The sequence below is a fragment of the Empidonax traillii genome, unplaced genomic scaffold (genome assembly GCF_003031625.1).
Source record: "Empidonax traillii isolate 1590-97213 ecotype Southwest subspecies unplaced genomic scaffold, ASM303162v1 scaffold1983:size44596, whole genome shotgun sequence".
NCBI classification, from domain to species: domain Eukaryota; kingdom Metazoa; phylum Chordata; class Aves; order Passeriformes; family Tyrannidae; genus Empidonax; species Empidonax traillii.
This window is the reverse complement of record NW_020957176.1, coordinates 1-26,029: the sequence shown is the minus strand read 5'-3', so window position 1 is coordinate 26,029 and position 26,029 is coordinate 1. Positions and strand designations below refer to the sequence as shown.

Genomic DNA, 26,029 nt, shown 5'->3' with positions numbered 1-26,029 from the left:
TGCAGCCGTGTCCCTGTCCCCAGTGCAGCGGTGTCCCTGTCCCCAATGTCCCCTCCCTGTCCCAGCCGCGTGTCCCTGCGCTCATCCCTCCCCTCTCCATCCCCACGCCCCCATTCCCGCTGCCTCCACGCGCCCCATCCCGCTCCGTGCCAGGCAGGTTTCCCCATGCCCTGAGTGACAGCCGGGCCCGGCCGGGAGCAGATACGGCGGCGAGATTAACGCGGGGCTAATTAAACCCCAAATTACGGCTCCCATTTAACCCCGCTCCCAGCCGGCAGCTCCGTCGCCGCGTCGCGGAGAGGTCGAGTCCCGACAGTAATTCCTGCTGCCGGGGAGGAAACTGCTCCCTCCGGGCACGCCGTGACCTGGCACGCACCGCGGGCACGGGAATCCCGTCGCGATAATCCCGATAGGAATCTCTGCCAGGCAGGCAGGTGCCCTTGTCCTCGGGGAGCAGGTGGGCAGCGCCGTGCCGGCTGTTCCCGGGGGTGCCAGCCGGTCCCGGGGGTGCCAAACCTTCCCAGGGACACCACGGCTGGCACGGGGCTGGATCCTGGTCCCCGTGATGGCACATCTTGGGGACAGGGATGGGGTTATGTCCCACCGTTTACTGGGAGCACCCTAGGGCGAGTGTGACACCCCCCTGGGAAGTGGGATCACTCCGTGGGGCTGTGATGACCCCATGGGGGCTGTGACCACTCTGTGAGAACTGTGACCACCCCACGGGGCCTGTGGTGACCCCATGGGGGCTGTGACCACCCAGAGCCACCCCCGTCCCTGACCCACCTGGCATCGTGCCCACCGTGCCACCCCCAGCAGTCTCGGGGTCCCCCCCCAGGTTCCCGTCACCACCTCGGGGGGGTTCAGCGTCACCCCAGAGTCACCCCCTCGGGGCTGTCTGCGCGTGGGGCCCCCCAAAACCTCCGGGGAGGATCCCAGAGTGACTCTCCCCGTCTGAGGCCCCGGGGCCACCCACAGGGATGTCCCCTCGGGACGGGGCGACCCAGACGGCGCAGCCCCGTGGCACCCGCTGCAGACCCCCCCGGGGTTACCCCCCGGCATCAGCACCCACGCGTGTGGGTGGGTGCACAGGGACGTGCTCACAGGCACGCCGAGCACCGGGGGGGTCACACGCGTGGATGAACCCCCCCCACACACACCCCTGCACGGACATGCCCCGACCCCAGAGCCGCCCCCTAATTGGTTTTATGGTAGAGCAGGAAATTGCGGCCCTTTCCGGAGCCGGGAGCGTTTGAAGTGCTCGGCCCCCAGGGCTGGGAGGGGGCTCGGATGTCCCTCTGTCCCCCCTTGGAACTTGAGGGGACATCCCTGCTCTTCCATCCCTCCCTCCATTCCCTTCTCCTGGGGAGACTCTCCTACTCTCTCCCTCCATCCCTCCATCTCTTTGTCTCTCCATCCCTCCCTCCATCCCCCCCCGTTCTTTCCCTGGTGTCCCCAACCCCAATCCTGTACCCCCCTGCCCCGTGCCAGCCCTTCCCACCACCCACGGGGCACACCGAGGGGCCTGTCCCCCCTCCCAGGGGCAGCTCTGGGGGACTGGGGGGGTCGCTGCTGCCTCGTGCCCACCCGCCCAGGGGGTCCCGCTGAGGTTTTGGGGAGCACCGACCCCTCCTGCCCCCACCCCGGCTCCTGCAGGACCCAGAACCCCCCCAGTCACCCCTCGGTCCCCCCCCCATCCCTTCCCGGAGCGGCTGGAGCGGCTCCTGCTGCCTGATCACTGCGAGGGGTTGGAGGCGTTTGCCTCTTGCCTTATAATTTATGCAAATGAGCTCTGTAATTAGCTGTAATTTCAAGGCACAGCTCGGGGTTGCAGACAGAGGAGATCCCCCCTGGAACGCTCCGGCATCACCGCAATTCCCTCCCCGTTTGTGATCCCAGCTGAGGCTCCAGCTCTGCTTAGGGGGCTCCAGGACCCCCCCCCAGACTCCTGGACCCCCAAATCCTGCTCCTCCAGGTCCCCACTGCCCCATCCAGCCACAGCATCTCAGCCCCCCACGGTCCCCCGGGCACCTCCCGGCATCTCCTGCCCCCCTAACCCAGCAGAGATGTTTTGGGAGGGGTCTTGGGGTCCGGTGCCAGTGGGATGAGGAGGGTCAGGGCCTTCCCAGATCCCTGTCCCTGGAGGAGACACACCGAGTGTCCCTCATCTCTCCCTGGAGAGGATGGGAACGGCTGGGATAGGAGCCATCCCACAACTGGGATCCCTGGCCAGGGACACATCTCCCTCCCACCAGCCCAGTCCTTGCAGCACTGGGGAGACTGGGAGGACACCCCGAGGGGAAGGGACAGGGGACGTGCCACATGTGCACGATGCACTGGGAAGGGAACAATCTGGCAAGCAGGGGGGCAGCCAGGGAGCCCAGGGCCACTACACCGGCCCCAATAACACCTGGGGGTCCCCTCTCTTCTGAATCTTCCCAGGCAGGCAGAAGGGCTGGCAGTGAGACCCTGGAACCGTGTCCCCCCACATCCCCCTCATAACGTCCCACGTGCCCCACGGAGCACTCGTGTGTGTTCCCCCCCATCCCTGCCCTGCCAGCCCCCTCAGCCGCTCGTCCTGCCCCTTCACACCCCAGGGGTCCCCATCCCGGTGTTCCCATCCCGGTGTCCCCATCCCAGTGTCCCCATCCCGGTGTCCCCATCCCGGTGTCCCCATCCCGGTGTCCCCATCCCGGGAGCTCCATCCCAGCTCCTGCCCCAGCCCAGCCGTCGTGCCACGCTCACCCCACCGGCGGCCGCGTTTTGGTGGCGGCGGCGCTGGAGCCATTCCCTGGGATGATGAAAACCAGGAGAGTTTTCCCCGGGGCGAAGGAGTTCCCCGCACCCTCCGCCCGGCCGGGCGCTTGGCAGGCTGGCCGGGGAGTGTGGGCACGCCGGGATCGCGGCGCTACCGGCCCGGTCCCGGCTCTGGAGAGGCACCGGAGCCCTTTCCCATGGGATTCCGGGCAGGGTGGGCTTCCAACGGGGGTCCCCGCGCGGCTGTGGCCGCCCCCGGGCAGGCCCTGGGGGTTTGGCTGTGGAAATGGGGACACGACGCGCCGGTGATTAAGTGGCTCCACTGGTGTTGTCACCCGGCAGTCCCGAGGTTTCTCGGCAGCCTCGGGGGGGGCACAGGGGAGACGGGGAGGTTTGGACATGCAAGGCTGAGCAGGGATGGGGTCGCTCAGCACCTCCTGGACCCTTCTGGGTTGCCCCAAATCCCGTCTGGGTCATGGTGGGTCCTGCAGCGATTATCCCACTCCCTCCTGCCGCGGGTCCAGCTCCGGCCCCAAAACTTGTCCCCTGTGTCCATCCCTGTCCCATTTATCCCGTGGCACAGGGCTGAGCCACAGCGGGGGGCACTGAGCCCCCCACGGGGACAGGTGACACCCCCGGGGACAGGGGGCAGGTGTGACGCCCCCGGAGTGGGGAGACAGACAGACACCCAAGAGGGTGGCAGGAGGAAGGTGGGCACCTGTGTGTGTCATCCCCGGGTGGGGGGACAGCTGTGGGGTGCCCGGGGGGACTGGCAGGAGGAGGGCGGCCACCTGTGTGTCACCAACAGCAGAGAGGGGACAGCTGCGGGGTGCCTGGACGGGGTGGGGGACAGGAGGGGTGCCCGGGGGTCCCCGGGGTGTGGGGGGGTGGCAGGAGGAGGCGGCCACGGGCGCGGGAGGGAGGCGGTTGTTTCTTTCTTCTTTAATTACCCCCCTGTTTGCGGTGTCTGCTGCGAACTTCCCGTCCCCTCCCTCCGCTTTCATCCGCCGGATCCTGGGACCGGAGCCGGCTCCTGTCAAGCGGCGGGGCTGGGGCTCTGCCTCCAAGGGTTAAAATCACCGGGGCCGGGGGTGGAGCTGGGCGGGGGGGCGGAGGGAAGAGCCGGCGGCCGGGCTGGGACCCGGCCATTCCTGCTCGCCCGGCCCAGTGGGTGTCCCGTCCCTGGGGAGCCGCGCGGGTCCCTCGGGGTCCCCTCGGGAAGCAGCGCCCACGCCACGCCGATGAGGACGGACCCGCCGGGACCTCGCTGCCGCCGCTAGACCCGTAGGTACCCCCTGCCATCGCGGGGACCCCCGACGGGACCCCCCGAGAGGGTCCCGGCTGCCCCTGACCGACGGCTGGGAACGGGCTGCGGCGGCCCCGCCGCCCGCTCCGGCCCCGGCCCCGGCCCCGGCAAGTCTGTGCTCGCCGCCCCGCCACGTCCAGCGGCCACCGAGCCCCGGGGCTGCCGGCTCCGCCGCCTCCCGGGACACCCCGATGTGGTGTGTCCCCCTCCCCGCTCCAATTTACAGCGCGACGGCCCTTCCTGCGGGGCTGAGACCCCTTCCCGTGGGGCTGAGATCCCTTCCCGTGGGGCTGAGACCCCCTCCCGTGGGGATGAGACCCCTTCCCGTGGGTCTGAGACCCCTTCTCGTGGGTCTGAGACCCCTTCCCGTGGGGCTGAGACCCCTTCCCGTGGGGCTGAGACCCCTTCCCGTGGGTCTGAGACCCCTTCCCGTGGGGCTGGGCATGGAGTGGGGAACCCCCAACCCGCGGCATCCCCCCAAAGCCTCGGCATCCTCCCAAACCCACGGCGTGCCCCTAAACCTGCAATATCCCCCCGGACACCCACAGCCCCCGTCCCACCTGCTGGGGCTCCCGGTGCTGGGGGGCAGCTGCACCCGCCCGGCCCCGCCGCGGGGCGAGGCAGCGGCGGGGCTGGGAGACGGGCCGGGCCGCCTGTGCCCAGCCCGGGCCGTGACTCACGGGACGCTTCACTCGCCGCTGCCTCAGTTTCCCTGCGGTGAAATGGCCAGCGCGTCGTCGGGCCCCGCCAGGGAGGGAGGGAGGACGCTGGGGGCCCCCCTGGGGATTTTTGTCATCCTTCCCCCATGGAAAAACGTCCTGGGAAGGCTTTCTCGCGTGGCTGGGGCAGGCCCGTGACGGGGGGTCCTCCCAGTGCTTAACCCCCCCCATCCCAGTAGTGGTCCTTGTTCGCTGGTTTTGGAGCTGGGAGGGATGTGGGGATGGTGGAGATGGTGTGACTGGTCGGGGTGGGGCTGCTCTGAGGGGCTTGGGGGGACCCCCGAGCTGAGGGAGACTGTGAGGAGTGGGGTCAGGAGAGCTGTGGAGGGGCCGTGCTGGAGCTGTGACAGGGGGGACCTCCCCAGAACCCCACAGAGGGTCCCTTCCCCTCCCATCACGGCTGGGGGGGCTCGGGGACGTCCCTGCCATGTCCCCTGTGTCCCCAGACCCGGGGGGAGCCCGTGCCTTCCAGCTGCCACCCCAAAACCCCGTGACAGGCTGTCACCGTGGGGTTTTGTGGGTTTAACCCCAATTTTGCACCCATGGGGAGCAGGGGGCTGGGGGGGCTCAGGACCCTGCTGGGGACTGCTGTGGGTGGAAGTGATGGACCCTTTCGGTGCCTTCCCTCTCCTGACACCCCCAGGATGGTCCCCAGGGTTGGGGTGGGCAGAGCTGAGCTCCAGCTGGGGAGCAGGACCCCAAAACCTGCTCAGGCTGTCACCTCAGCACCAGCTCGAGGCTGAGCCCCCACAGGTGTTGGTAGCACAGGTAAAGATGGGTTCTGTCATGGAGATTTTGGGACCCCCCCAGTTCCCACTCAGATCCTTGGAATCCTCCTGGGTGACACCTGGCAGGGGAAGAAGGTTGTCCCCACACAGCTGGGGGACTTCCCGGGCAGCCTCCCTGCCCCAGACTCAGTGCCGGGGATCAGGGGGTTCTGGGGGTCCAGCCCCTTTGTTCGGGGGATCCCCCATCCCAAAGCTTCCAGCACCTCCCTGAGGGTCTGTCCCTGTCCCACAGGGGCTGAGGGGTGTGAAGGGCTGGGGGGAACGGCATGGGGGGGACTGGGAGAAGGAGATGGTGGTGGGAGGGTTTTTTGGGGAGGGGGAGGTCTCGGCCGCCCCTCACCGCGGCGCCGGTGGGAAGTCGGGGGGCGGGAGCCGGTGGCGGCAGGTGGATTTCGACACCGGGGTGGGGCCCGTCCCCAGTGGGGTTTGCAAAGCTCCCGCTGAGTCACGGCCGCCCTGTCGGGGAGGCAGCGGCCGCCCGGGGGTCTGGGGGTGCAGCGAGTGCCCCCAGGGGGGTCCGGGGCCGCGGGCCAAGGCAGCCCAGAGCCTGCCTTCAAAGGGCTGCCGCGGGCCCTGCCCGGGGCGCTGCCGCCTCAGCCCGCTGCCAACCAGCCCCCAAAAACGCCTGGGGGCTGCCAGCCGGACTTGAGGCAGGAGCAGGGAGGGGGGAGATGATTTCCCAGCCCGGCTGAGGGGCAGGAGAGTCAAGGTGGTCTCACAGGTGCTGTTGGGACATGGGCGTGGGGATGCCACGCACGTCCCCTTGGGTGTTGGGGGACACTGTCTGGGGGGTGACAAGGCAGGGGCTGCCGGTTTCCTTGGATTTTGGAATTAGGCACCGACCCCTCTGGGCCACAGACGTGACCCACTGGCACCACCAGGGGCTGCCACGGGGTCCATAAGGGATGGGTGCTAAGGGGTGGCTCCCCTCCAGTCTGGTGCCACCATCCTGGTGTCACATCGGGCTGCAGAGCAGCGAACCCTCCTCGGTTTGGTGACCCCCAAAAGGCGGGTGATGGGCATGGGAGTCCCTGCCAGTGAACGCGCACGGGTGGGGAGGGAGTGGGGGGGTGCGGAGATGTGCCCCCCTCCTCTTCTCACACCTCTTCTCTCCCCCCCCTCCCCGCCCACCCCTCCTCGGCCCCGCAGGTCTGTGCGCGCCGCCGCCCCGCGATGCTGACGGCGGTCTGCGGTTCCCTGGGATCCCAGCCCTCGGACGCGCCCCGCGCCTCCCCGACCCACCTGGACCTGCAGCCGCTCCAGCCCTTCCAGCCGCACGGCCCCGCCGCCCCGGGAGCCCCCGACTTCTCCTCCCCGCTGCCCCCCCCGGAGCTGCCGCTGCCGGGGCCCGACGACTCCGCCTTCGCCACCCCCGGCGCCTACGAGCCCCATGGCCCCCCGAGGTTAGAGCTGCCCCCCGACGGCCCCGCCGCCCCCGGCGCCTACGCCAAGCTGCTGCCGGCCCCCCCGGACATGGCGCACCCCTACGAGCCCTGGTTTCGGCCCCCCCACCCCGGCCCCCCCGGCGAAGAAGGAGGGGGCGTCAACTGGTGGGACCTCCACGCCGGGGCGAGCTGGATGGAGCTGCCCCCCGGGCAGGGCGGGGGGCTGCAGGTGCCCGCGCACCCCGGGCTGCCGCCGGCCCTGGGCGGGTACGGCCCCGGGGGTGAGCACCAGCTCTGCGCGCCCCCCGCCCACCTCCTGCCGCCGCCGGCGCAGCATCTCCTGGGAGCGGAGGGGGCGAAGGCGCTGGAGGGTCCCCCGGAGCCGCGGGGGCCTGAGGCGGAGGGCGGGGGGCGTCCCAAAGGCGCCCGGCGGGCCGTGCCGAGGGGCGGGGGGCAGGCGGCGTGTCGCTGCCCCAACTGCCAGGAGGCCGAGAGGGGGGGGCCGTGCCCCGAGGGGGCGAAGCGCAAGCACTTGCACAACTGCCACATCCCGGGCTGCGGGAAGGCGTACGCCAAGACCTCCCACCTGAAAGCCCACCTGCGCTGGCACAGCGGCGACCGGCCCTTCGTGTGCAACTGGCTCTTCTGCGGCAAGCGCTTCACCCGCTCCGACGAGCTGCAGCGGCACCTCCAGACCCACACCGGCGCCAAGAAGTTCGCCTGCCCCGTCTGCGGCCGCGTCTTCATGCGCAGCGACCACCTGGGCAAGCACATGAAGACCCACGACGGGGGCAAGGACGGGGCCGAGCCCGAGGGGAAGGGCGCCGGGGACCCGTCGGCCGCCAAGGGAGGAGGCAAGAGGGAGCCGGAGGGGGGCAACGCCGCCGCCCCCACAAACTGAGCCGCTGAGCCCCGGGGGGGGGGACACACACGGATGGAGGTGGGGAGGACCGGGGGGACCCTTCGGGGCCGGTCTCCGAAGGGAGTTGGGGGGGGGGGGGGGGGGGGGGGGGGGGGGGGGGGGGGGGGGGGGGGGGGGGGGGGGGGGGGGGGGGGGGGGGGGGGGGGGGGGGGGGGGGGGGGGGGGGGGGGGGGGGGGGGGGGGGGGGGGGCGCAGGGCTGGCACCTTGTGCCGGGGGCGGTGGCGAGGAGGAGGGGGGCAAGGCTGGTGGCACAGCCCCGGCCCCCGCTGCAGCGTTTGGGGAGCGCCGGAGCCGGAGCTGCCCCGAGGCGGTTTCACTTGTCCCGCTCCCGCTCTCCCGCCCCGGTTCCCCCCACCCTCCACACACCCCCCCCCCCCCCCCCCCCCCCCCCCCCCCCCCCCCCCCCCCCATCCTCCCCCGGCTTCCCAAATCTTTTTTTTCGGGAGGCTGCTGGCAGGCGGCGGGGCTGTTTGGGAGGAACATCAATGGGAGCCGAAGGAGCGGGCGCTGCCCGGGCACGTCCAGCCCAAAGGGGAGGAAGGAGAAGGAGAAAGGGAGAGGAGAAACCTGGGAGCCGCCGCTCGGGGAGGGCGGCCGCAGCCCCCCGGCCCCCTCCCCACGGTCCCCTCCAAACTGTGGCACGGCGGGCTCAGCCCCCCCCGGCCCCGTGCCAGCCCCGTTTTCTGATCACTCCACGAGTTTTTGGCACGTGGGGGACACGCGGGGCGGGACGGGGGCTGCCCACAGCCCCCCGCCCCGGATGGAGATGCTGGGCCGGCGTGGGGTCCCGCACCCCTGGGAGCCCCGCCTTGGCCGGGAGCCTGAGGATGTGAAACCTTTTTTTTGCGGGTTTTTTTTTTTGGCCCGAATGGAGGCTAAACCAGGGAAAACAAAGAAGTCCTGCGTGAATGTGAGCCTCGGGGGGCTGCGGGGGCCGCGGGCGCGTGGCGGGGCCGTTGCCCAAGCGCACACCCGCAGCTTTCCCACGCCCACCGCCGCGGCCCCGGGCGGGGAGCACCGGGGCGGCCGCGGGCCCGGGAGAGCCGGGGCGGCCGCATTCCTCGGGCCTGGCATGGCCGCGACCCCCACCCGCCCCCCCGGGCACTGCGGGGCCGGCCCTGCCCGCGGACCCCTGGACTGCGGGGCGAGCTGCCTGTCCCCGCACCTTGCCGTCCCTTCCTGGGGACAGCAGCCACCCCCCTGTGCGTGCTGCGGGTCCCTCGGGGACCCCACACCCCAGGGGACCCCCACTGTCCCCCCCGTGCATGCAGCCTGTCCCCCCGTGGCCCTGTAGCCGTCCCTCCCCGGGGTCCCGTATCTCCAGGGAATCTCTGCCTGCCCCCCGTGCATGCTGCCTGTCCCCCCGGGACCCCAGAGCTGTCCCTTCCCAGGTCCCCCTATCTCCCGGTGGGCATCCCCCCAGCAGGGACCCCGTATTTTTCCCCCCCTGGGGCCGACCCCCTGTCCCCAGGGGGCCCCGTGTCTGTCCTGCACCCCTGGCTGGGGGTCCACGAAACTCGGTTTTTAGACCTTCGGGGTCCCACACCCCGATTTTGGCAGAACCCCTCGGACACAGAAGGAGACGCTGAACCCGGGACCTGAGGGGGGTTTTTTTGGGGGGGAGGGCAGCTCTGGGGTGGGGTGGGAGGGGGGTTCACTGGCTGCTCGAGGCACCCGGGGGTCCCCCCCGGCTCTGCCCCCCAGCCAACACCAGTTCACACCAGTTGGGAGTCTGGGGAGGGGGGAAATTTTGGGGGGAGCTGATCTCCCGGCATGGCCCCATCCTGGGGGCTCTGGGGGGGCCGTGTCGGGGGCTGCCCGGGCTCGGAGCCCCCCAGGGTCTGGGGGAAGGGGTAGAGGTGAAGTCGAGTGGGGTCCGTGCCCAGAGGGCGCCCCAAGACCTTCGGGTTTGATTGTTTTATTATTATTATTATTAATTATTATTATTATTAATTATTATTATTTTATTAAGGTGAAGCCAGGCTTTGCCACTCGGGCAGAGTGAACGTCCCAGGCCGTGGGCTGCGGGGATGGGGAGGAGGGGGGTCGGACTCCTCAGAGGGTCCCATCCCTGTCCCCACCCCTGTCCTTGTCCCTATGGATGTGGGAGGGGCTGGCAGCAGCCCCCCCGCGCCGTGGGGCAGGGACGAGCCGTGGGGCTGGAGCCCCCCAGCACGAGGTGAAGTCTCACTGGGGGGGTCTGCGAGGACGTGTCCCCAGCCCTGGCACGGCCACCACTGTCCCCCTGCAGGACTCGGGTGACCTGGGCTGCCCGCAGCTCTCGAAGGACGTCCCCGACTCCGGCATTTGCCTTTTCCAGCACAAAATTCCCCCGCGGTGCCCCCTAGATGGGATTTCATCTCCCAGGGGGGGCTCGGGACCCTCCCCAAGGTGCCACAGTACTGCACCCGTGGGGTTTTGGTGGCTCCGGCAGCAGCCGGGGGGGCTCTGGCCTGTTGGGGCCCCCGTGCTGCAGCCACCGGAGCAGATTTTGGGGGGAAGGGGGGGGGCTACAGCAGGGGCACCCCAAAGGTGGGCTGGGGAGGGAACCGCCGAGCAGGGAGTCCCACTGTGACGCCGGGACTCGGGGTTCAGCCTCACCTGTCTCAGAGCCGAGGGGGGGGCTGCGAGGAGAGGTCCCAGGTGTGCTGTGCCCCCCCCAGGTGTGCTGTGCCCCCCCCAGGTGTGCTGTGCCCCCCTCAGGCGTGCCGTGCACCCCTCAGGTGTGCCGTACCCCCCCAGGTGTGCTCAGCCCCCGCACCCCCGGGGCTCTCTGCCTGCCGCGATGGGGCAATGAAGGCTGTAAAACCGGGTGGGGAGGGCCGGCGGCCGGGAAACCAGTCCAGCCTGCTGCGGCGTGGGGATCCCGGCCCCGCGCCCCGAACCGCCGCGTCCCCCACCCCCGGGGCCGCCTCCCCGGGGCAGGGAGGGACCGAGGGACCGGCACCGGGGGCCGGGGTGGGAGGAGCGGGGTGGCTCGAGTGGGGGCTGCAGCCCCGGGGCAAAGGGGTGCCCCCCGCCCGGCGAGGGGAGTGTTTGTGCTGTGAAGAGGCTGCGGGACTGTGGGTTGGGGTTTTTGTACTGAAATAAACGCCACGTGTTTTCCACGCTCCGGTTCTCCCGGCTCCTTCCCTGCCAAGAGACACGGGGGTCTGATCTGCGGCCCGAAAACATCCCTACCGAGGGATTTAGGGTTCAATACCAAGACCCCCCACCCATCCCCACCAAGACACCCAGGGGTCCGACACTGTGGCCTCAAATCATCCGAGGGACCCAAGGGGCCTGGCACCCCAAATCCAAAGCATCCCTGCCAAAGCACCCAGGGGGCTGACACTGCAGCCCCAAATCATCGCTGCACAGCCAGTGGTCCCATCCCGCACCCCTCCTGCGGGCAGGGCGCTGCCCGGCAGGTCCACCCGCATAGCGTGGGGCGGGCGGGGCGCTGCCCACGCGGAGTGATGCCCACGGGGGCACTGCCCACGGAGAAGGGGGAGTTGCTCTGCCCCACGGGACCCTCCCCAGCTCGTACCCGGGTGCCTCGTCCCTGCCCTGCGGGAAGGGGAAAACTGGGACCCCCATCCCCGGGGTTCTTTGGGGTCCATTTCCTCTCCATCCCACGCGGGTGGCGGTCCCGGTGTCTGTGCCGGTGCCTGTCCCGGTGCCGGTCCCCGCCGTTCGGCCTCCGACCACCGGGCGCCGCCGTCGCACGGGCGGTGCGGGGCTGGACCGGGAGGGCGGGACCGGGAGCAGCGGCGGCGGTGCGGGAGCAGCGGCAGGTCCGTGGGGATGGAGGGTCCCAGGGGTCCCGCGTTACCGGGGATGGGCGGGAGGGAGTATCGTCCGCGGGCGGTGCAGGGGGATCCCGGTGACCGGGAGGGGGGGTCTCCGGCCGCTGCGGAGCTGAGGGGCCCCGGGGGGGAGGTGTCCCCAGTGCCCACCCAGCCATGGGGTCACTGATGCGTCCCCCCGGTTTCACGGACGGCGTTATCTCACAGACCCCCCAATTCCGGCCCCAAAGGGACCCTGGGGACACATCCAGGACAGGCACAAGGGGGTGACATCCCCTCGGTGTCTCCCCCCTACCCCCCTCCTCTCTGCCGGGTTTAGGATGGCGGGGCAGGGTCCTGTTCCCTCGTCCTGCGACTGCTTCGTGGCCCTGCCCCCCCACACCGCGTCCCCCGCCGTCATCTTCGCCAAGAACGCCGACCGCCCGCGCCACGAGGTCCAGGAGATCGTCTATGTCCCCGCTGCCACCCACCAGCCCGGGGACAAAGTCCAGGTGAGACTGTGCTGTGACCAGGGTGGCTGCAGGTGGGTGGGATCTGAGGCCATCCATGTGTCCTCCCCCCCGGGGTGCACCTGCCTGGGCCAGGGTGGCTGCAGGGGACAGGTGCCCTGAGTGCTCCAGGTACCAGCCCCCCACCGTGTCCTCCCCACAGTGCACATACCTGGAGGTGGAGCAGGCAGAGCACACCCACGCTGTGGTGCTGAGCCGCCCCGCCTGGCTCTGGGGCGCCGAGATGGGCGCCAACGAGCACGGCGTGTGCGTGGGTAACGAGGGCGTGTGGACCCGCGAGCCCCTGGGCGAGGACGAGGCGCTGCTGGGCATGGACCTGGTGAGGTGAGGATGGACCCGGGGAGGTGAGGGTGGGCCAGGGAAGGTGAGGGTGGACCTGGAGAGGTGAGAACAGCGCCACGTCCCTCCCGCCCCGGCTCCTGGCGCCGGCTGATGGGCACTGCCCGGCACAGGCTGGGTCTGGAGCGGGGCAGCTCGGCCCGGGAGGCCCTGGAGGTGATGACGGCGCTGCTGGAGCGTTATGGGCAGGGCGGGAGCTGCAAGGAGGAGCCGGTGCCCTTCGTGTACCACAACACCTTCCTGCTGGCCGACCGCACCGAGGCCTGGGTGCTGGAGACCGCCGGGCGCTACTGGGCGGCCCAGCGGATCACCGGTGAGTGGGCGCTGGCTGTGCTGGGAGCACGGGGAGCTGCCTGCCCCTGCCAGCCCCCAGCTGACCCCCCCTGTCATAGAGGGAAGCCGCAACATCTCCAACCAGCTGAGCATCGGCAGCGAGATCACGGCGGAGCACGCGGGGCTGCGGCAGCGGGCACGGAGCCAGGGCTGGTGGAGCGGGCACGGCGAGTTCAGCTTCGCCCAGGTTTTCTCCCTGGAGCAGCAGCCCCCGCGCATGGAGGCTGCCAAGGCCCGCTTCCGAGCGGGGAGGGAGCTGCTGAGGCAGCACGAAGGTGACAGGGATGGGGGCAGGACAGGGGAAGGGAGGGCGACAGAGAAGGTGCAGGGGGAGGTACAGGACAGGGGAAGGGAGGGGGACAGGGAGAAGGACAGGACAGGAACAGGAGCTAGAACAGGACAAGGACAGGGACCGGCATAGGACAGGGATGGGGAGAGGACAGGGACGAGTACACAACAAGGACAGGGACTGGGGTAGGACAGGGATGGGGACAATGACAGTGACAGGGACGGGGACAGCAGTGCCGTGTCCCTGCCTGCCCCGCCAGGTCACATCACGGCGGAGACGCTGATGTCCATCCTGCGGGACAAGGGCAGCGGGATCTGCGTGGACTCGGAGGGGTTCCGCACGGCGGGCAGCATGGTGTCCGTGCTGCCCCGCGACCCCGCCCTGCCCTGCGTGCACTTCTTCACCGCCACCCCCGACCCCTCCAGGTGAGGCCTCCAGGGGATCCCAGCCCTGCTCCTGGGCCAGGCGTTCCCGGGAAGCAGCCGCCATTCTCCCCCCTGCTGGGGCTCCCCTCCTCCAGGTCCGTCTTCAAGCCCTTTGTGTTCGTGGCTGGCGTCAAGCCCGTGCCGCAGGTGAGGTCCCCGACCTTCCCCCAGGACCCTGCCAAGCAGATCCCGCGGTTCCAGAGCTCGGTGGATCGGCGGCACGAGCTGTACCGCCGGCACCAGGCAGCCCTGGAGCTCATGGAGCAGGACCAGGTAGCGCAGACCCCGCAGAGCCCTCCCCACGCTGCCCCCCGTGATGAGGATCACGTTCCCTGAGCTCTCCTCCCTCCCCGATCCCACCAGGAGTGGGGCCAGAAGCTCCTGGAGACGCTGCAGGAGCTGGAGAAGCAGGGCCTGGAGGGGATGAAGGCACTGCTGGAGGGGACAGAGACCCCCCACCCAGAGGAACTGGCTGACCTCTTCTTTGACTGCGTGGAGGCAGAGCTGAAGTTTTACACATAAACCCCACACAGGTGGGTGGGCTCGGCTTCCCCCCTGGAATTGCACCTGGGTAGGGAATGAGAAAACATTCCTGGTGTCCAGCCCTGGCTCCCCACCTCCCCCAGCCCTGCCTGGGGGTGTGGAACCTCCAGCCCCCAGTTTACCCTGGAGAAAAGCACTGAGATGTGCCCATGGCCTGGAATGAGGTGCAGGGGGAAGGAGAGGGATATGGGATGGGATTTGGAGCCCTGCCTGTGCCAGGCCCCCGGGATGGCTGCAGGGTGGGGGATCCATGGCATCCATATGGATTTGGGTGGGAATAAAACCTTTATTCCTGGCCGCGCGGTGCCGCGCTGCCACGGGATATTTGGGATAACTGCTTTTTCCCTGCCCCTTTGGCACCAGCCTCCTTCTCCAGAGCTTTGCTCCGGGACTGGACGCCACCAGGAGCTCGCTGGGACCTGCTGGATCCCAGGAGGGGTGTCCCTGGCTGAGCCCGGGGCTGGGGGTGGCCCTGCAGGGGCTGCGGGGCAGCGGGGCCGGGGCCTCCATCCCGATCCGGGCTCAGCAGCAGATCCCGGCGTTCCTGCAGCTCCTCCATCCGCGCCCGGTGCTCCTCCAGCACCTCCCTCCGCCTGCGCTGGGAGCGCCCGGCCAGCTCCCGGCGCAGATCCAAGAAGAAACCTGCCAGGGATGCGAGGAGGGAGGAGGATTAGGGGGGATGTGGCACTGCCACCCCTGTCCCCAGGAGTGCCACGTGTCCCCTTCCACCCCCTGGGCACCTTTGTCCACGGTGAAAGGGCCGCTGGGCTTGGGGAGCAGCTCATCATCCTCATCCTCACCATGGGAAGAGCCTCCTCCCTCCTCTTGCTTGCCATGGAGGGGCTGGGCATCCAGCTGCAGGAGGTGGGGCAGCGCTCCCAACACCAGCTCCCTGGGAAAAATGAGGGAAGAGCCAATGTCTCCCCCATCTGAGGTGGCCCCGACCCCCCTGGCACCATGTCCCCCCTGCACAGCCCACCCCCAGCCTGGGCACAGGGCAGGGATTCACATCCCTGGGCCTGGGTGTTTGTATCTGATGTCTCATGGAAAGGTTTGGGTTGCAAGGGATCCCAAAGACCACCCAGTGCCACCCCCTGCCATGGGCAGGGACACCTTCCACTAGCCCAGGATGCTCCAAGCCCTGTCCAACCTGGCCTTGGACACTTCCAGGGCTGGGGCAGCCACAGCTTCTCTGGGAAATCCATCCCAGCCTCTCCCCACCCTCCCAGGGGAGAATTCCTTCCCAACATCCCACCTACCCCTCTGGCAGTTGGAAGCCATTCCCCTTGTCCTGTCACTCCAGGCCCTTGTCCACAGTCTCTGTCCATCTTTGACCACAATTAGGTCACTCCAAAGCTTCTCCTGGTTTGGAGCCTCCCTGCCGAGAGGCTCCCATGGTTTTTTGGGAGGGGTTTGTTCTCTCCTTCCTCTCCCCCTGACTCACCTGTATCCGTGCTGGCGGGTGCACTCGTTCCCTGTTAAATCCAGGATTTGAAGGCCCCGGGGCAGCTCCTCTGCCAGGACAAAAGGAAGCACAAAAGGTGCTGAAATGGGACCTGAGCCCCCCACCCCACCCCCCAGCCAAATTCCTGCTCCCCCAAACTCCCACAGCTCTTCACCCACTCCCAAGGCGACTCCCAGAGCAGCCCTGACACCTCAGAACTGGGAAAACTGAGGCAGGGAAGGTGGGAATGGATATTCCACACACACACACACACACACTGGCAGCCCCCAGGATCCCTTCCTGCTTCCCACCTGTGTCCAGCACCTGGATGTGGTTGTGGGACAGGTCCAGGGCACGCAGGTGAGGCAGGGGCTGCAGGTTCTCCACCCTCTGGATGCGGTTTCCAGCCAGGCAGAGGAACCTGGAGAGCACAGGCAGGGTGAGGGGGGGGATGTCACAGCTCCCACGGGCTGGAATTTGAGCCTCTTCACTGGCCAAGGGAAGGTGGGAGCCCGTGGAAAGCCATTTCCCTGGGAGCAGGAGCTGCTGTACCTCAGGTTGGGAAAACAGCCCAAATTCTCGATCCTCTCGATTTTGTTCTGGAAAGTAAAAATAGAAAATGGAAAATAAATTAGAAAATAGGAAAAAATATATATAACAACTTGTTTTTTCCATGGCGTGAAACAGTTTGGGATTTTGGGATTGTCCTGGGGGTTGAGGACATGGAGAGACCCCAAAATTCTGGAGGACCCTGAGGCTCCTCGTGTGGGTTTGGAAACACCAAGTGGCTGATCCCAGACCCTCACTGGAATTCCAGTGGGATTGGTATCAGATAGGAGGGAAACTCTTTTCCTTTCCCTCTGGATTTTGGGGAGGGGAGACAGGACAGATCTGGGGGGTTTGTGTCCCCCCCCCAAGGCCCAGGGCTGGTCTCAGCTGCCCCACAGCTCCGTACCTGCTGCAGGTAGAGGCTGTGGATCCCTCCCTGATCCCGGAGCTTCCCGATGGAGGAGATGTTCTCCCGGTCCAGGCGGATGGTGGAGAGGGGCAGCAGCTCCGTGGATCTGGAGGAAGATGATGGGGGGGTGGGGGGTCTTTGGGGTGCCCAGAGCCCCCTCCCTGCCAGCCCAAGGTCCGGGGGGTCCTCACCCGCTCCTGGCAAGGATGAGGCTGTCGCTGAGAGTCACTCCTGGGGATGTCCCCTCACGGTCTGTGGGATATCAGGGTGAGGGTCCAGGCCAGGGGGTGCAGCCCCCCCCAGCCCCTCCCTGCCTGGGAGAAGCCCCCACCCCACAATTCTCTCTCACCCCCACAAAGAGTCTCCTCCTGCTCAGCCATGGCAGGGGGTGGCCTGGGGAGTCCTTGTCCCCTCCTCGTGCCCTTGGGTAGGTGTCGGGGGGCCCTGAAAGGGGAAAGGTCTGAGGGAAAGGGGGGGGCAGAAACCTGCAGAACGGGAGGGGTCAGTGGGGACAGGAGTGTTGGGATAGCAGGGAATCAGAGCTGGGATCCCCAGGTGGGACAGAGTCCCCGTATCCAGGGGGCAGTGGAATCACTGAAGTGGAGCTGGGGGATCACGGGGACCAGGATCCCCAGCCTGGGGATCTCAGAGACTCCTGGGGGGCTCACCCTCCCCGGGACCGGTCCCAGGGGGGTTCGGGGGCTCAGGTTTGGGGCTCAGGGACCCCCGGGCCGCGCAGGCCGCGCTGTGGCGATGCCGTTGCCATGGAGACGGGCACACAGGAAGCGCGCGGGCCTCCAGCTTCCCACAGGGCCCTGCGAGGCACGGCCAAGATGGCGGCGCTGAGTGGGGGCACGGGGTGGCTGCGAGGTGAGGGAATGGGGACGGGAGTGGGAATGGGAATGGGAACGGGAGCGGGAAAGGGGCTGGGAATGGGAACGGGATGGGGCACGGAGCGGGAATGGGGCAGGGAAGGGGAATGGGAGCGGGAAAGGGGCTGGGAATGGGAACGGAACGGAGCATGGTGCGGGAATGGGAACGGGAATGGGGCAGGGAAGGAGAATGGGAACGGGAGTGGGAAAGGGACCGGGATCGGGAATGGGGCAGGGAAGGGGAATGGGAACGGGAACGGGGCTGGGAGTGGGGCAGGGAATTGGAACGGGACTGGGACAGGGAATGGGAACAGGAGTGGGGCTGGGAATGGAAGCGGGACAGGGATCGGGTATGGGGCAGGGACCGGGAACGGGGCCAGGAATGGCAATGGGAATAGGGCAGGGAATGGAAACGGGAATGGGGCTGGAAATGGGAGTGGGAATGGGACAGGGACCGAGGCAGGGACAGGGACCGGGAATACGGCAGGGAATTGGAACGGGGCAGGAATCAGGATTGGGAATGGGGCAGGGAACTGGAACGGGGCAGGAATCAGGATTGGGAATGGGGCAGGGAACTGGAATGGGAGTGGGACAGGAAGAGGCACAGGGGAACAGAAACCTGGACTGGGGCACAGATCGGGAATGGGGCAGGGAGTGGGAATGGGGCAGGGGCTGGGAATAGGGCAGGGGCTGGGAGCAGGAATGGGAATGGGGCAGGGGCCGGGCATGGGAAGGGCCGGTGCAGGTTGCCCCGGCCCAGCCCCGCTCCCCCCAGGCTGGCTGCCCGCGCTGCGGCTGGTCCGGCGCGGCTCCAAGGCGGTGACGCGGCACTGGAAGGCCATGCACTTCCAGCGGCAGAAGCTGATGGCCGTCACCGAGTACGTGGCCCCCCGGCCCGCCGTGCCCCCCCGCTGCCTCCCTGCGCCCAGGGACCAGCCCCAGGAGGTGAGGAGGGGTCCACGGGGCCTGGGGAGGGGGGATTCCCTTGATCCTGGAACACCAGGTGAGTCCCTGTCCATCTCGAGATCCACAAAAACATCTCCTGATCCATGGGAGCACCTCGAGTTCCATGGGATCACCTCCCACCAGGAGCTGCTGGGTGTCCGTGGGGGGTGTCCCAGCAGCCGTTCCCTGCTCCCTGCATCCCTGTATCCCTGTGTTCCCCTGGCCAGGAGGACGGCTACGTGCGGCTGCTGCGGCGGCAGGTGGAGCAGGCGTTCCGGAGCAGCCGCATGGTGGCCGTGTGCCAGTACAATTCCATGCCGGACGAGGACGTGGCCACCATGCGCCACTACCTGCGCAGGCACAACATCGAGGTCAAGTTCGTCCTCAACGAGGTGGGGCCTGAGCCTGGCAGGAAGGTGGAGGGGCACAGGCACGCCCTGGGCTGCTCCAGACGTCATTCCAAGGGGTTTTCCAGATTGTCCGGCCGGTGCTGGAGCAGTCCAAGTACAGGAACCTCCTCCCGCTCTTCGTGTGCCGCAACATCCTGCTGGTGAGCCCGGAGACACGGGCCAGGGAGATGCTGCGGGTGCTGAAGGGAATTCCTCAGGTCAACCTCCTGGGTGAGGGCATTCCCTGCTCCCCAAATCCTGGCATTCCCTGCTCCCCAAATCCCAGTGCTGGGCTTGGGGGGGGGCACTCCTCCAGGGCTGGGAATGACGGCCCACGCTGATGGATGGGATGGGATGAAGAGTGGGAGCCCGAAGGAGCGAACAGTTCATTCAGGAAGCGCTCTGTTATCCCATATCTTGCTCCTTCCCAGGCGCCTGCATCGACGACACAATCCTGAGCCGGCAGGGAGTGGAAAACTTTGCCCAGCTGCCGTCCCTGGAGGCCTCCCAGGGGCAGACGGTGGGAGCCCTGGCCCTCCTGCCCTCCCAGACCTCATCCCTGCTCCAGCGTGGCCCTTCCCTCCTCACAGCGCTCCTGGATGAGCACATCCGCCGGCTCCGGGAGGCGGGGGCGCCTGGGGAGCCCCCTCAGGAGCAGGGAAAAGGGAACCATTGATGCAGGGCCCTGGGACCGGCTCCTTCCCCCGCTGTGGGAGCCTCTCAGGGCACAGGGAAAGGCTGGCACCTGGGAACTGGCTGCTTCCCTGGATGTGGGACACGGGGGGTAACCTGGGGAGCATCCCCCCAGCCTGGAATGTGGGAGATCAGACCGTGGGAATTGGCTCCTTCCCCGGCTGCGGGACATGGGGGGTCCCAGGGAGACCCCTCCAGACTAGAACACAGGGAATCACCGATGCTGGACCCTGGGAATTGGCTCCTTCTCCAGCTGCAGGACACAGGGAGCCCCTAGGGAGCCCCCCAGGGCACAGGGAATCACTGGCTCTGGGCCCTGGGAATCTGCTCCTTCCCTGGCTGTGCAGGGGGGGTGGATCAGGGATTGGAGTTTTGGCACTGGGGCTGGACTGAGGGTCCTGCAGCCCCCCAGTCCCAGGGGGGAGCCCTGGCCCTTCCTTTTTGGGAATATTCCTGGGAATATGCTGGGGGTGTGATGGAAGGTCTCAGGATTGGCCAGAGGAGGAGGAGGAGCACGGGAGAGCCCCACAGGAGGGTCTTGAGCACTCCAAGCCCCCCGGAACGAGAATGAGGGGGAATGTGCTGTAACACTGATCCAGTGTCGTGCCCATTAAAGTGTCCGTGTGGAGATGCCAAAGCCTCTCTGGGATTTGGGGGGGGGGATTGGGGGGGCGGTTCCTGCTTCTCGAGGGGGGAAGGCTGTTTGGGGGGGTCTGATGGAGCAGAGGGAAACAGAGCTGGGGAGGGGTGGGTGAGGGAAATCCTGGGGTGGGAATGCCCTGGGACCCCCTTGGAATGGTGATCCCTGGGGACCCCCTTGGATTGGTGGTCCGTGGGATCTCTGTGGGGTGGTGATCCCTGAGACCCTCCTGGGATGCTCAGCCCCAAGAACCCCGTGGATTGGTGATCCCCGGGACCCCCGCGTAGTGCTGCCTCTCCCGGGGACCCCCCCAACCCCTCGTGGGCCGCCCCTTTTCCCGCGGGCTGGTCCCGGGTGGGAACTCCGGGGGTCCGCGACCGGAGCTGCCCCGGTCCCGTGCGGGGAGCGCGGCTCTGCCCGCGCTCTGTGTCCCGGCGATCCCGGCGGCTCCCGGCGATCCCGGCGGCTCCGGTCCTCCACGGAGCAGGGGGCAGAGCCGAGCGGCTCCGCACCGCCCTCCGTGTTCCGCTTCCTGCTGCCAGCGGGCAGGATGCGACCGGCCCCCGCCGCCCGCCCGCCGCCCGCCCAGGTGAGCCCCGGGGGTGGCACCGGGGATGGAGACCCCCGGGGGCACCGGCACGGCCCCGGTGCGGTGCGAGGGGTCGGTGCTGACCTCCCGCAGCACCTGCGGGGCTGGGCAGGGGAGGGGATGGAGCTGCGGGGGAGACCCCCGGTGTCCTCCCCTCCGAGCTGGGGGGCGCGGAGCGGCGGTCAGCGGTGCCGTGGTTATCTCTCGGTGCCGTGATTATCTCTCGGTGCCGTGGTTGTCTCTCGGTGCCGTGGTTATCTCTCGGTGCCGTGGTTATCTCTCGGTGCCGTGGTTGTCTCTCGGTGCCGCAGCTATCGGTGCCACGGTGGTCTCCAGCACCGGGGCTTGGCCGCCCTCCCAGGGTTATCCCAGGATCAGCAGCAGCCAGGACAGGGTGCCCTGTCAGGGACAGCGCCAGGGGGGATGGCAGGGCGGGGGGAAACTTCCCTGTGGCTCAGTAACCGGGAAGGGCAAAGGGAACGCTCTGCCGGGGTTTGGAGGGGTCATGGCCTGGCTCGGGGGTGCCAGGACGGAGCGGGGTTGATCCCGGTCTTTGTACCGGTGTCACCCTCCTGGCTGTGCCCCCGCTGTGGGGTTGCCCCGTGGTACCCAGTCCATGGGGCGTCGGGGCTGGACTCTGAACCCGGAGCGGGCGGCGGAGCCGAGATAAGGCCGGGGGGGGGGTCAAAGGCTCCGTGTCACGCAGAAGTTTCTGGGTGCCCGCGGTGGTGACATGCAGGACTGCCCGCTCCTCGGGGGCAGGGAGACCCCCACCACCCCTGGACCCCGCAAGGGCTGGGCTGAGGAGGGTGCAGAAGCCCCCCCTGAGCTCCCTGACCTGCCATCCCCTCCTGGCAGCGGCTCCCACCGTGAGGGCCGAGCTCGGACCCCTGTCCCCGCAGGACGGACAGGAGGGGGGGCTCAGCTCGGCCCCCCCTGCTCAACAGCCATGGGCAGCCACGAGAAGGACCCGTCCTCCCCGAAAAGAGCCCTGTCCCGCTCCAACAGCACCGTGTCTTCCAAGCACAGCAGCGTCCAGCAGGTTGGAGGGGTTTGGGGGGGGCTCTGTGGTGCCCATGGGTTGACCGGGGGTGCTGGGAGGCCTCGGGGGGTTTCTCAGTGTGATCCCCAGGCTGACCCCCATCCCTGCAGGGCTCGGAGAGCTGGGAGGTGGTGGAGGAGCCTCGTGCACGGGGCAGCCCAGGGCAGGAGCTGCAGAGGCACGAGGGGTACCTGCTCAAGAAGAGGAAATGGCCCTTGAAGGGTTGGCACAAGGTAACAGGCAGAGCTGGCACCAGGAGCCGTCACCCGTCACTGGTCCTGGCGCGATCTGGACCCCTGGGAATTGGGGCTGCAGGGACTGCTCTCTCCTCCCCCCACAAAAACCTTCCCTCTCCATCCCCAGCGGTACTTTGTGCTGGAAAACGGGATCCTGAAATACTCCACCACCCGCCAGGACGTGAGTGTGTGCCCGGGCTGTGCCCTGTGGGCCCAGGGCAGGGGAGACCCCCTTGGCCCCCCTGAGAATGGGGGGTCTTCCCACTGACAGGCGTCCCCGGGCTCCCCCAGGTCCTCAAGGGCAAACTGCACGGTGCCATCGACGTCCGTCAGTCCGTCATGTCCGTCAACAAGAAGGCGCAGAGGGTCGACCTGGACACGGAGGAGAACATTTACCACCTCAAGGTGCCACTGGGGGCCGGGGTAGGGCTGGAAACAGAGTTGGTTTTGTCAGGTTCTACCCCCCCCAACTCACCTGTGTCCCCCAGATCAAGTCCCCGGAGCTGTTCTCCAGCTGGGTGAGCAGCCTCTGCACCCACCACCATGGGGACAAGCCCTGTCCCATGGGGGGTCCTGGGGGCAGGACCCCCACCAGCTCCCAGGTGGGTGACACTTCAAGGTGACAGCACGAAGCAGGGTCTGGGCAGGGGGCTCCTGATGGCAGTGCCCCCTTTTCCCTGCTTGCAGGGCCAGTGGACGCGGATCTTGCCCTCGGGCAGTGCCCCCGCCCTGTCCACGCTGACCAGCTCCCGGGACAAGGTGAACGCCTGGCTGAAGGACAGCGAGGGGCTGGAGCGCTGCTCGGCCGGTGAGCGGGGTGGGAAGGGCTGTGCAGGGCAAGGGGGGTGCCCTGTGCCCCCTCCCTGACCCTGTGCCCCCTCCCTGACCCTGTGCCCCTGGCAGAGCTGTCGGAGTGCCAGGCCAAGCTGCAGGAGCTGACGGGGATGCTCCAGAACCTGGAGGCCCTGCACCGCATCCCCTCAGCCCCACTCATCTCCGGCAGCCAGGTGAGCAGGGACGGCGGCGAGTGTGGGGTCTGAGCATCCCCCCCTTTCCTAGGGAGGGTCCGGCTCCAGCCCCCTCCTCTCCCCCACAGCCCTCGGCCGCCACGGAGAGGCCGAAGAAGGGCCGGAGGACCACCAAGATCTGGTGCACCCAGAGCTTTGCCAAGGACGACACCATCGGCAGGGTGAGGGTGAGCTGGAATCCCACCGAGCTCTGCTGCTGCTGCTGCTGCTGCTGGGGGGGGGGATGGATCCCCCCAATCCCCAGCACCTCGCTGACCCTTGTGTCCCCCCCAAGGTGGGCCGCCTGCACGGCTCCGTCCCCAACCTGTCCCGCTACCTGGAGTCCTCGCAGAGCCAGCTGCCCTTCGGCCTCCCCCCGGAGTACACGCAGCTGCAGCGCAGCTTCTGGGTGCTGGCCCAGAAAGGTGGGATGGGGCTCAGCCCCGCCGGGGGGTCCTGGTGGGTGTCGGGGTGCCATGGCACAGCCTGACCCCTGCCCGTGTCCCCCGGCAGTGCACGGCTCGCTCAGCAGCGTGGTGGCCGTGCTGGTGGCCGAGAGGGCCCGTCTGGAGGAGATGCAGCAGGCGCTGGACCGGCAGGGCCCAGCCCCGCGCCCCGGCAGCGCCGCGGTGAGCGACGAGTGGGGCCGGGCAGTGCTGCCCTGCTCGGGGCGGGGCTGGGGGTGTTGCTTTTGGGGTGCTGTGGGTGCAGGGGGGTCTCAGCCTGGCACTGGGCTGGTGACCCCCCTGACTGTCAGCCCCGTCCTGGCTGGAGGGGAACATTCGGGGGGGGGGTTGGCTCAGCCTCCCCCTCCCTCCACAGCCCGCCCTGCGCCGCTTCCACTCCCTCTCCGTCTCCTCCGACACCACCCTGGATTCCTTCGCCTCACTGCACTCTGATGAGGTCAGGGGAGTGGGATGGGGTGGGGTGGGGGTCTGGGTGGTCCCCCCAGGCTGAGGGGCTGGGCTGAGGCTGTGGCTGTCCCCGCAGCCCGATGCGCTGCCCGCCAAGGGCCGGGAGCAGCAGCTCTCCAACCGCAGCATCGTCTCGCTGGCTGACTCCCACACCGAGTTCTTCGACGCCTGCGAGGTCTTCCTGTCCGCCAGTTCCTCCGAGAATGAGGTTGGGGGGCTTGGGGTGGGCTCTGCTGGTGTGTGGGCTCTGCTGGTGGGGGGCTCTGTGGACCCCCCTGCCACCTCTCGCTGCTCTGGGTTCATCTCTGCCCTCTCTCTCCCCTGTCCCACCTCATTAGCCGCTCCCCGTAGTGCTCCCAACCCCTGTATCCCCTCTAGCCCCCTGCAGCCCCCCGGCTCCCCCCGTTCAGGGTCTCTGCTCTCTCTGAGCCCGGTGGCGGGGGCCAGGTGCTGCCAGAGCCCCACTGGCACCACCCCCTCCCCATCCCACCACACCCCACCCATCCCAGGATCCCGGCTCTCATCCCATCCTTCAGGGGAAGCCCTTCCCACTAGCCCCCCTTCCACCCCCGCTGTGGGGGACCCCCCAATTCCCCCGGGACCCCCGAAGCCACCGACAGTCCCTGCACCCCCTCAGCCCTCGGACGACGAGTCGTGCGTCAGCGAGGCCCCCACCAGCGTCTGCGAGGAGGGCACCGAGCCGGGGGGGCCGGGCCGCCCCCCGACAGGTACGGGGAGGGAGAGCACCGGGGAGGGGGACACAGGGGCTAGGAGAGGGTGCCATTCCACCGCCCGGTGCCCGGCAGGAGTGGAGCGCCCGGGGGCACCATCGGAGCCGCCACCGCCGCCGGTGGAGCTGCCAGGGCCAGACCCGCAGCGGAGGAGCCGGCTGCCCGCGCCCCCCGCGCCGTCGGGGGACGTGAGCCTGTGGGGGCTCCTGCGGAGCAGCGTGGGCAAGGACCTGTCCCGCGTGGCGCTGCCCGTGCAGCTCAACGAGCCGCTGAACACGCTGCAGCGGCTCTGTGAGGAGCTGGAGTACAGCGCGCTCCTCGACCGCGCCAGCCGCGCCAGAGACCCCCGGCAGAGGCTGGTGAGCGGGGGGACACCGGGGGGATTGGGGACTCAAGGGACGTGGGGGTAAGGAGGGCTTAGGGCCAGGAGGGGCTAAGGGGACATGGAGGGTCTTGAGAACACTGAGGGACTTGGGGAGGTTTTAGGGGACTGAGGGGGCACAGGGGAGCTCGAGGACGTGGGGGGACAGGAGAGGTTGAGAATTTAGGAGGCTCGGGGACACGAGGGAGCTCAGGGACATGGAAGGACTGGAGGACTTTGAGGGTAGCTTGGGGGCACGTGGGATCTGTGGGAACAGGGCAGGGCACAGGGCTGGGGGGATACCAGGGGGTGGGTGGCTGTCCCCGGGGCAGGTGGGTGGCTGTCCCCAGGGTGGTGGCAGCAGTGTGGTGCCTGTGGTGCCAGGTGTACGTGGCTGCCTTCGCCGTGTCCGCCTACGCCTCCACCTACTACCGGGCGGGCAGCAAACCCTTCAACCCCGTGCTGGGGGAGACCTACGAGTGTGTGCGACCTGACCGGGGCTTCCGCTTCATCAGCGAGCAGGTGGGCACTGGGGGGGGGGGCACAGGGAGGGTACGAGAGGGACACAGAGCTGGAGGGGACACTGGCTGGTCCCTCTTGTCCCCCTCCAGGTCTCCCACCACCCTCCCATCTCCGCCTGCCACGCCGAGTCCGACAACTTCATCTTCTGGCAAGGTGAGCGCCCAGGAGGGTGCTGGGCAGTGGGAGGTCTCCTCCCTGAGTGGGGGAACCAGGGGGAGGTCTCACCTCCTCCCACCCCCTCCCCAGACATGAGGTGGAAGAACAAGTTCTGGGGCAAATCCCTGGAGATCGTCCCCGTGGGCACCGTCAATGTCCAGCTGCCCAGGTGAGACCACAGCCCCACTGGTGGGCCCCCCACGCCCCCCCAGGACCCCCTGCCCTCCCTCCCTCCCCGTCCAACGAGGGTGGTGCCCACAGGACCGGAGACCACTACGAGTGGAACAAGGTGACCACGTGCATCCACAACGTGCTGAGCGGGCCCCGCTGGATCGAGCACTACGGGGAGGTGCTGATCCGCAACACCCGCGACGCCTCCTACCACTGCAAGCTCACCTTCTGCAAGGTGTGGCCCCCCTACCCCTT

The 26,029-nt window shown here is 68.5% G+C and overlaps 5 protein-coding genes across 8 annotated transcripts; 4 read left to right on the top strand and 1 right to left on the bottom strand.

Annotated features, from left to right (window-relative positions):
- Positions 1-6,743: 6,743 nt before the first annotated feature.
- SP6 (Sp6 transcription factor) lies at positions 6,744-7,889 on the top strand. The gene has a single exon (XM_027909198.1). It carries the CDS (start codon positions 6,744-6,746, stop codon positions 7,854-7,856), a length of 1,113 nt encoding a protein of 370 aa, XP_027764999.1. The 3' UTR covers positions 7,857-7,889.
- Positions 7,890-11,607: 3,718 nt separating this feature from the next.
- On the top strand, positions 11,608-14,580 carry SCRN2 (secernin 2). 4 transcript variants are annotated; one of them, XM_027909192.1, is made up of 9 exons: positions 11,608-11,654; positions 11,986-12,157; positions 12,318-12,499; positions 12,628-12,827; positions 12,907-13,122; positions 13,396-13,561; positions 13,657-13,834; positions 13,925-14,094; positions 14,468-14,580. In XM_027909192.1, the coding sequence occupies exons 2-8, from the start codon at positions 11,987-11,989 to the stop codon at positions 14,081-14,083; spliced, it is 1,272 nt and encodes a 423-aa protein (XP_027764993.1). In that variant the 5' UTR covers positions 11,608-11,654; position 11,986; the 3' UTR covers positions 14,084-14,094; positions 14,468-14,580. The 4 variants fall into 4 exon arrangements, with proteins under 4 accessions (XP_027764993.1, XP_027764996.1, XP_027764994.1 ...); XM_027909195.1 differs by having other exon boundaries at positions 11,617-11,654; positions 11,855-12,157; XM_027909193.1 differs by having other exon boundaries at positions 11,637-11,654; positions 11,874-12,157.
- LRRC46 (leucine rich repeat containing 46) lies at positions 14,110-17,333 on the bottom strand. Its single transcript, XM_027909196.1, has 8 exons — positions 16,856-17,333; positions 16,698-16,758; positions 16,504-16,612; positions 16,101-16,147; positions 15,860-15,969; positions 15,549-15,618; positions 14,845-14,996; positions 14,110-14,746 (listed from the first exon to the last, which is right to left on the bottom strand). The coding sequence occupies exons 1-8, from the start codon at positions 16,884-16,886 to the stop codon at positions 14,391-14,393; spliced, it is 936 nt and encodes a 311-aa protein (XP_027764997.1). The 5' UTR covers positions 16,887-17,333; the 3' UTR covers positions 14,110-14,390.
- Positions 17,280-19,668, top strand: MRPL10 (mitochondrial ribosomal protein L10). Its single transcript, XM_027909197.1, has 5 exons — positions 17,280-17,376; positions 18,154-18,323; positions 18,551-18,715; positions 18,799-18,943; positions 19,144-19,668. Exons 1-5 carry the CDS (start codon positions 17,340-17,342, stop codon positions 19,386-19,388), a joined length of 762 nt encoding a protein of 253 aa, XP_027764998.1. The 5' UTR covers positions 17,280-17,339; the 3' UTR covers positions 19,389-19,668.
- A 947-nt stretch (positions 19,669-20,615) lies between these two features.
- OSBPL7 (oxysterol binding protein like 7) lies at positions 20,616-26,009 on the top strand (the record flags this gene model as incomplete). The annotated part of the gene is made up of 19 exons (XM_027909189.1): positions 20,616-20,634; positions 21,493-21,676; positions 21,787-21,909; positions 22,040-22,093; positions 22,204-22,317; positions 22,401-22,514; positions 22,600-22,720; positions 22,816-22,919; positions 23,009-23,107; positions 23,215-23,344; positions 23,433-23,548; positions 23,742-23,822; positions 23,910-24,041; positions 24,471-24,561; positions 24,640-24,923; positions 25,310-25,447; positions 25,537-25,600; positions 25,694-25,772; positions 25,865-26,009. Coding segments are annotated over exons 2-19 (2,082 nt in total), but the record flags the coding sequence as incomplete, so codon positions are not given.
- Between the last annotated feature and the right edge of the window lie 20 nt (positions 26,010-26,029).

Excerpts from the sequence above, each read along its gene's own strand:
- LRRC46 (XM_027909196.1), bottom strand. The coding sequence starts at position 16,886 with ATGGCTGAGCAGGAGGAGACTCTTTGTGGGG. Across the intron at positions 15,619-15,859 it reads CATCCAGGTGCTGGACACAG|AGGAGCTGCCCCGGGGCCTT; the intron begins GTGGGAAGCAGG and ends TTGTCCTGGCAG. Across the intron at positions 14,997-15,548 it reads ACCCGCCAGCACGGATACAG|GGAGCTGGTGTTGGGAGCGC; the intron begins GTGAGTCAGGGG and ends CATTTTTCCCAG.
- SCRN2 (XM_027909192.1), top strand. The coding sequence starts at position 11,987 with ATGGCGGGGCAGGGTCCTGTTCCCTCGTCCTGCGACTGCTTCGTGGCC. Across the intron at positions 13,123-13,395 it reads GCTGCTGAGGCAGCACGAAG|GTCACATCACGGCGGAGACG; the intron begins GTGACAGGGATG and ends CTGCCCCGCCAG. Across the intron at positions 13,835-13,924 it reads AGCTCATGGAGCAGGACCAG|GAGTGGGGCCAGAAGCTCCT; the intron begins GTAGCGCAGACC and ends CGATCCCACCAG.
- MRPL10 (XM_027909197.1), top strand. The coding sequence starts at position 17,340 with ATGGCGGCGCTGAGTGGGGGCACGGGGTGGCTGCGAG. Across the intron at positions 18,324-18,550 it reads CCAGGGACCAGCCCCAGGAG|GAGGACGGCTACGTGCGGCT; the intron begins GTGAGGAGGGGT and ends TCCCCTGGCCAG. Across the intron at positions 18,944-19,143 it reads TCCTCAGGTCAACCTCCTGG|GCGCCTGCATCGACGACACA; the intron begins GTGAGGGCATTC and ends GCTCCTTCCCAG.
- SP6 (XM_027909198.1), top strand. The coding sequence starts at position 6,744 with ATGCTGACGGCGGTCTGCGGTTCCCTGGGATCCCAGCCCTCGGACGCG.